Source organism: Sturnus vulgaris, chromosome 27 (assembly GCF_052056855.1).
Source record: "Sturnus vulgaris isolate bStuVul1 chromosome 27, bStuVul1.hap1, whole genome shotgun sequence".
Classification (NCBI taxonomy): Eukaryota; Metazoa; Chordata; class Aves; order Passeriformes; family Sturnidae; genus Sturnus; species Sturnus vulgaris.
Window position 1 is genome coordinate 3,368,084 of NC_142269.1, and position 7,872 is coordinate 3,375,955.

The 7,872-nt window shown below is 43.8% G+C and overlaps 1 protein-coding gene across 1 annotated transcript in view; it reads right to left on the reverse strand.

The window, feature by feature from the left end:
* IGF2BP1 (insulin like growth factor 2 mRNA binding protein 1) overlaps window positions 1-7,259 on the reverse strand; it is a 22,062-nt gene extending 14,803 nt beyond the window's left edge. The window contains 1 exon segment of the mRNA XM_088179472.1: window positions 7,038-7,259. Within this exon segment, the coding sequence (XP_088035598.1) occupies window positions 7,038-7,259 (222 nt within the window).
* Window positions 7,260-7,872: the final 613 nt, after the last annotated feature.

Sequence of the window (7,872 nt, forward strand, 5' to 3'; positions counted from 1 at the left end):
TATTCCCAAATTTTTCCAAGTTTTTTTTTTTTTTTTGGGGGGGGGGGGGATGTTTTTCCCTCGTTTCCCACAAGGAAAGAAGAAAATTAAGGAATTTCCTCCGTTTTTTTTTGGGCATTCCCAAATGGAATTTTCTCTCCCCGAGATCCCAAATTTGATGAATTCCCAGAGTTTCCCAACCTCGGGAACGAAATTTATGGAAAATCTTTTTCGATTCACTGAGATTTTAATTTTAGGGCTAAAAATCCTCCAAAAAAACTCAGAATTCCCAAATTTTTTTTTTTTCGGTGGAAATTGGGAGCTCCGAGGAGAAAAGAATCGAAAATTGGATTTATTCCCTTTTTTTTTTTTTTTTTTTTTTGGCCCCTCAGAATTCCCATTTTCCATCTTTTTCCCATTTTTTCCCCATTTTCAAGCTTTTCCAGCCCCAAAAATCCACCTGGGATTTTCCTTTTCCACGGAAAAGAATTTTCCCTTTTTTTTTTTTTTCCAGCAAATCCAACCCCCAAAAATGGGAGAAAAAAAGCAAAAAAAGCAAATTTTGGGGTGAAAAGTGACCAAAAAAAAGAACCTGAACCTGAATTTGATTTTTTTTTTCATTAGGAACAATTAATTCCAATTAATTCCTGGATTTTCCCGTGGAAAATGAGGAATTTTCTGATGGGAAACTCCAGATTTGAAGGAAAATCCAAAAGGGGGGAAAAAAAACCCCCAAAAAGCGAATTTTAGGATTTTTCTCCAACATTTCTCTGCCCGGAGCTGAACTTTGATGCGGCCACAATAATTAAAATATTAATTTTTATAATTACAATTAAAATTCACACCCTGAGCACAACCCCAGGAAGAGCTGGGGGTGAAAATCTCTTTTTAATTCAAATTTTTTTAAATTTTTTTAATCCATCCCAATCCAACCCCAAATCCCCAAATCCCGACCCTAAAAACCCCGATTTTTTAATTTTTATTTAATTTTTTTTTTCTCAAATCTTTTTGGGTTTTTTTTCTGCTTTCCCCAGTGACTCAAACCAGGAGAATTTTGGGGATTTTTGGGGTTTGAAAATTTCGAGTTTCTCCTCAAATTTTCCCCTCAACAAAACCCGAGGGGAAAAAAACTCCCAAAAAAACAACAAAATGCTCAAAATGCCCCGGAATTAACCCAAAATCTCCTTTTTTTCCCCTAAAATCCCGTTTTTATCGAGATTTCTGCACGATTCGGGATTTTTAAGGAATTCTGCCCCCAAAATTTCCCCGAATAATGAAAATAATTGGGAGAATCCAGGAATGAATCCCAAATAAATCATTTTATTCCCCTTGGAGCCACACACCCCAAATCCCTTTTTTTTTTTTTGGTGCTATTTTATCCCATTTGGGGTTTTTAAAATTAATTTTTTTTTTTTTTTCCCTTTAGGAGATGTTTTAAAAATTGGGAACGAAGCAAGAGGAAAGAAATTTTTTTTTTAGGCATTAATTAATTAAAACACCCGAATTAAGATTTTTTTTTTTTTTTTTTTACATCGTTATTTATACCTGAACCTGAAAAAAAAAATTAAAAAATTTTGGAGGGTTTTTTTGTTGTTGTTGTTTATTTAAAATAAATTTTATTTTTATAAAAAAAGGGGGGAACCCCTCCTGACCGGTTTTCCCACGTTTTTAAAGGGATATAAAATAAAATAAAATAAAATAAAATAAAATAAAATAAAATAAAATGAAATAAAATAAATAAAAATATAAAATTTAAATCAGGTTTCGGGGGAGGGGAAAGGGAGGAATTAACCATTTCCTGCTCCCTGCCTCTCCAAACTGGAAATTCCAGTCTGGAAAAAACGAGAGAGGATTTGGAATGAAAAAAAAACCAAACAACAACCAAAAAAACTCCCAAAAATCCCCCAAAAATTCCATTTTTAAGGCAGTTTTTCTTCTTTTTTCCTGGGATTGGAGCAGCCAAAATCCCCCAAAATTCCCCCAAAAATTCATTTTTAAGGCAGTTTTTCCCTCTCTTTTCTTGGGATTGGAGCAGTCAAAATCCCCCCAAAATTCCCCAAAAATTTTCCCCAAAATTCATTTTTAAGGCAGTTTTTTCTTTTTTTTTCCCTGGGATTGGAGCAGCAAAATCCCCCCAAAATTCCAAAAAAAATTCAATGTTTAAGGCAGTTTTTTCTTCTTTTTTTCTTTGGGATTGGAGCAGCCAAAATCCCCCCAAAAATTCCATTTTAAGGCAGTTTTTCCCTCTTTTTTCTTGGGATTGGGGGCAGCCAAAATCCCCCAAAATTCCCCAAAAATTCCCCCAAAAATCCCTCAAAAAATTCCCATTTTTTAGGCAGTTTTTCCCTCTTTTTTCCTTGGATTGGAGCAGCCAAAATCCCCCAGAATTCCCCCAAAAATTTCCACAAAATTCCCCAAAAATTCCATTTTTGAGGCAGATTTTCTTTTTTTTCCTTGGGATTGGAGAAGCCAAAATCCCCCCAAAAATTCCCCAAAAATTCCCCAAAATTCCATTTTAAGGCAGTTTTTCCCTCTTTTTCCCTGGGATTGGAGCAGCTAAAATCCCCCCAAAATTCCCCAAAAATTTCCCCCAAAATTCCATTTTAAGGGCAGTTTTTCTTCTTTTTCCCTGGGATTGGGAGCAGCCAAATCCCCCAAAATTCCCCCAAAAATTCCATTTTTAAGGCAATTTTTCTTCTTTTTCCCTGGGATTGGAGCAGCCAAAATCCCCAGAATTCCCCCAAAATTCCAGGAGGGAAAAGCGGCGCTGGCCCTTTAAGAGCAGAGTGGGGGGCGGGGGTGGATTTTTAACCCCAAAATCCCAAATTAAAAAAAAAAAAACAAACCAAAAATGGGATTTTCCAGCCCAATCCAAACTTTTTTTTTTTTTTTTTTTTGGGACGCCCCTTTGGGAAAACAAATCCAAAATCCCAAAATATTTTAATTTTTTTTTTTCTCCTCCACCTCCTCCAGCATTTTTTTAAATCCCAAATCCCAAAGGAATATTCTCATTTTTAGGGAATTTTTTTTTTTTTTTTTCAGGGTGGGGGAAAAAAAGGGAAAATTTTCTCCTCCCTCCCTAAATTATTGATTATCCAAAGGGGGGGAAAAATCAGGATTTTCCTGAGGTTTTTTTTTTAAAGGATTTTTTGGTGACTTTTCATGGAATTCCATCCCAATATTTTCCCTTTTCCCACATCCCTGGATTCTGAAGCCACGGCAACAAAAATCATTTAAGGGAGGGGGAAAAAAAAAAAAAATTAATCAAAATTATAATTATCCCATTAAATCCTGGGATTTGGGGCGGGAAAATGGGGCTGGGGAATTCCCAGCTGGATTTGGGATTTTTTTTTAATTTTAATTTTTTTATTTTTTTGGGATCATCTCCCTCCCCCCAAAAAAATTTTTTTGGGGGAATATTTATTCGAGGCGAGGCCAAAAGGGGAAGATCCCAAAACGGGGCAGGGAAGGGGCGGGAAAAAAGATTTGGAATTTGGGAATTTGGGAATTTGGGAATTTGGGAATTTGGGATCGAGGTTTTGGGAATTTGGGGAATTTTGGAGCTGGGATTTGGGAAGTTCAGGGCTGGGAATTCGGGATCAGGATTTTGGGAATTTGGGGCCAGAATTTTGGGAATTTGGGATCAGGATTTTGGGAATTTGGGGTCAGGATTTTAGGAAGTTTGGGGCTGCAGTTTGGGAAGTTGGAGCTGAAATTTTGGGGAGCTTGGGGCTGGAATTTTGGGAATTTGGGATCAGAATTTTGGGAATTTGGGATCAGAATTTGGAAGTTGGAGCTGAAATTTTGGGATGTTTGGGGCTGGGATTTGGGAAGTTTGGGGCCGGATTTTGAAAAGATTCAGGCCGGGATTCTGGGAATTGTGGAGCTGAGATTTCGGGAATTTTGGGGTCGGGTTTGGGAATTTTGGGGTCAGGATTCCGGGAATTTGGGTCAGGATTTCGGGAATTTTGGGTCAGGATTTCGGGGAATTTTGGGTCAGGATTTCGGAATCCTGGGGCTGGGATTTTGGGGAGTTCGGGATTTTGGGGATTTAGGGATTTTCGGGCTGGGATTTTGCCAGCGTTTGGCTCCTCCCCCTTTCCCCCCCCTCGGTCACGTGGGGATTTGGGTCCAACGTGGAATCTTTGGGATCGGGAATTCCGGGAATTCCAGAACTTTGGGGAGGAGAAAAATATAAAAAAAAAAAAAAAAAAAAAAAAGCGAATTTCTGGGCAATAACAAATCCCGGCAGGAATTTTTTTTGGGGGGGGGGAAGGGGGGAATTTTCGGGAATTTTTTTTTTCAGGATTTTTCCAGAGAATTCCAGCTCCAGCCGGGAAACAACAAAGGCCCAGGGAAGATGGAGAGGGATGGGCTGGGCGGGAGGGGCAGGTCCTGGGAAACCCCAAAATCTCCTCTTTTCACCCCAAAATCCCAGGAATTTCCGCCGGAATTCCAGCCCTGCCCGCCCGCCGATTTTTATTCTCTTCTCCTCGGATAAAATTCACTTTTTAAATCAAATTTATTAAAAAAAAAATCAATTCTTTTTTGAATTTTTTTTTGAAATTTTCCTTCTCCCCAGACAAAGGAATTTTTCCCCCTCATTTCCCAGCCCAGGAGCCAAAAGGAGCCGGGAAATTTTTTTTTCCCCAAGTTTGGAAATCCCAACCCATCCCTCACCTTGGCAGCACGTGGAGAAATTATTTATTTTTCTTAAATTAAAAACCCCGCGGATCGAGATTTCTTTGAAAAAGAACCAATTAATCCACCAAATTATGAACGAATTAATTAAACTCAGCTCGCTGGGGACGAATCCCCCCCCAAAAAATCTCCGAGATTTTGCATTTTTAGGTTGGAATTTTTCCCCCTTTTTTTTTCCCCCCCCCTCCCCGCTCCCAACACGAATTAATAATTCCGACGATAACGACTGGAAATCAATTAAAAATCGATTTAAACTCGGCTTTTACCTTTGCTTTTGGGCACGGAGTGTTCGATCTCCAGCTGCTTCCGTGGAGCTCCACTTTCCCTGCAAACAAAACGTGCCCGGGGTTGGAAATTTGGGATAAAAAAAAGAAAAAAAACAAAAAAAAAACAAAAAAAAAAACCCCTCTCGGGATAATCGGAATTTTCCCGCGGAATTCATCCAAATCCTCCCGAAATTCCACCCAAACCCAGCCCTCAGCCCCTGGCAAGTGGATTTTTATTGAAATATTAATTTGGAACTCCACGTGGGAATGGGAATGTTCCTTGGGAATATTTCATCCCTCGCGCAGAGATTTGGGATTTTATTTTTTTTTATTTTTATTTTTTTTTAGGTGGATTTGGAGAATTCCTCTCCTTTTCTTTCAGCCCTCCAGGAAAAATCTTTGGAGAAAATTCCCCCTTTTTAAATTTTTTTATTTTTTTTTTATTTTGTCCCACCAACAAGCTCCAAATTGGGGATTCCACAGGAATGGATTTGGATTCCTCCTGGAAAATGGAGCGGGATTTCCTCTCTGCTGGGTTATTCCACGATCGATTTTTAATTTATTTTTTATTTTTCATTAATTTTTTTTTTTTTACGGGGGAGGGGGGGAGTAGAGAAGAAGAAAAAAAAAAAAAAAAAAAAAAAATCAGACGCAGGAAGAGCCCGGGCGGAAGGAGATGGAGAGGTGGGAAAAAAAAAAAATTTAAAAGCCTCCAAATTCCCAAATTTTTTTTTTTTTTTTTCCCCCCTAAATTCCCTCTTCCCAAAGGTTTTCCCCGGCTGCTCCCAGCATGGCCAGCCCGGAGCCCGCGGGATTTGGGGATTTTTTTGGGGATGACCCTGGGGGTTTTGGGGTGGCTTTGTGAGGATTTTGGGGATTTTGGGGATTTTGGGGAAGGGACAAAAAAGGGGAATGGGGTGGATTGGAGAGGGGGGAGGGGTCGGGATTGATGGAGGGGGTCGGGATTTGGGGGATCGGGATTTGGGGATCGAGGGGATCAGGAGGGATCGAAGGGTCGGGATTGGGGGATGGGAAGGAATTTTGGGATTTTTGGGGTCAGGAGGGATCGGAAGGGATCGATGGAAGGGTCGGGATTTGGGCTCAGGATTTCGGGGCTCAGGATTTCCAGGGTCGGGATTTGGGATTTCGGGGCTCAGGATTTCCAGGGTCGGATTTGGGGGCTCAGGATTTCCAGGGTCGGGATTTGGGATTTCGGGGATTGATCGAGGGGGGTCAGAAGGGATCGGAGGGCCGGGATTTGGGGATCGGGTCGGGATTTGGGATCGGGGACTGATCGAAGGATTGGGATTCGGGGATCGGGCCGGGATTTGGGGATCGGGTCAGGATTTAGGGATCGGGGACTGATCGAAGGATTGGGATTCGGGGATCGATCGGTCGGATTTGGGGATGGGGTCCGGATTTAGGATTTCGGGACTGATCGAAGGGTCAGGATTTGGGGATTGAGTCGGGATTTGGGGATCGGGGTCTGATCGAAGGGTCAGGATTCAGGGATCCGGTCGGGATTTGGGATCTCGTGGCTGATCGAAGGGTCAGGATTTGGGGATCGGGTCCGGATTCGGGGATCAGGTCAGGATTCAGGGATCCTGTCGGGATTTGGGAATCGGGGTCCGGATTCAGGGATCCGGGTCAGGATTCAGGGATCGGGTCCGGATTCGGGGATCCTGTCGGGATTTGGGAATCGGGTCAGGATTCGGGGATCGGGTCAGGATTTGGGGATCAGGTCAGGATTCAGGGATCCTGTCGGGATTTGGGATCTCGGGGCTGATCGAAGGGTCAGGATTCAGGGATCCGGGTCAGGATTCAGGGATCGGGTCAGGATTCAGGGATCGGGTCAGGATTCGGGGATGGGGGTCAGGGATCGGGTCAGGATGCAGGGATCGGGTCCGGATTCAGGGATCGGGTCCGGATTTAGGGATCCGGGTCAGGATTCATGGGATCAGGTCCGGATTCCAGGGATCGGGTCAGGATTCAGGGATCGGGTCAGGATTCAGGGATCGGGTCGGGATTCAGGGATCGGGTCCGGATTCAGGGATCGGGTCAGGATTCGGGGGATCGGGTCAGGATTCAGGGATCCTGTCGGGATTTGGGATCTCGGGGCTGCTCCCGCCGCTCCTCACCCGAGAAAGTTTCGATGGCTTTCATGGCCCAGTGCTCGTCGGGGCAATCCACAAAGGCATAGCCGGACTTGACGAGGAAGTGGCCGCTGAAGGAGATGCGGTGCTCGGCGAACACTTTCTCCAGCTCGGCCGCGGTGACGCCCTCGGGCAGGTCCCGATGTAAAGTCTTGTTCATGGTGGCCTCGGGGCTCCCGGGGGGCTCCCGGGGGGCTCGGGGGGCCCGGGGGCTGCGCTGGGCGCTCGCGCTTCGCCCCCGAGCTCTGCCCCGGCTTTTTTTTTTTTTTTTTTTTCTTTTCTTTTCCCCCCTTCTCTCTTTTCTCTTCATTTTTTTTTTCTTTTTTTTTTTAATTTTTCTTTTCTTCTTCTCCTCTTTCTTTTTTTTTTTTTTTTTTTTTTTTTTTTTCCTTTTGCCCAGCGGATTTCTGTGCCGTTGGGGAGGGGGCGGCGGCCGCTGGAGGAGGAGGAGGAGGAGGAGGAGGAGGAGGAGGAAGGAGGGGAGGGGAGAGGGGGCGGCCCCGGCGGGCAGGGCGGTGGCTCCGGGGGCCCCCCCCGAGGTGGCCCAAGTGGCCCCGGAGTGGCCCCGGACACCGGGAACTGGGGGGGGGAGGGGGGTGTGTTAGGACAGGCTCTAAATAAACCCTGAGCTGGGAATAAATTAAAAAATAATAAAATAAAATAAAATAAAAGCGAGAAGAGTGAAAATGTGAAAATGTGAAAAATGTTTGCGGGGAGGAAGCCACGTGGTGATGCCGGGGGGGGAGGGGCTGGGGGGAAAGGGGGAGGGGGGA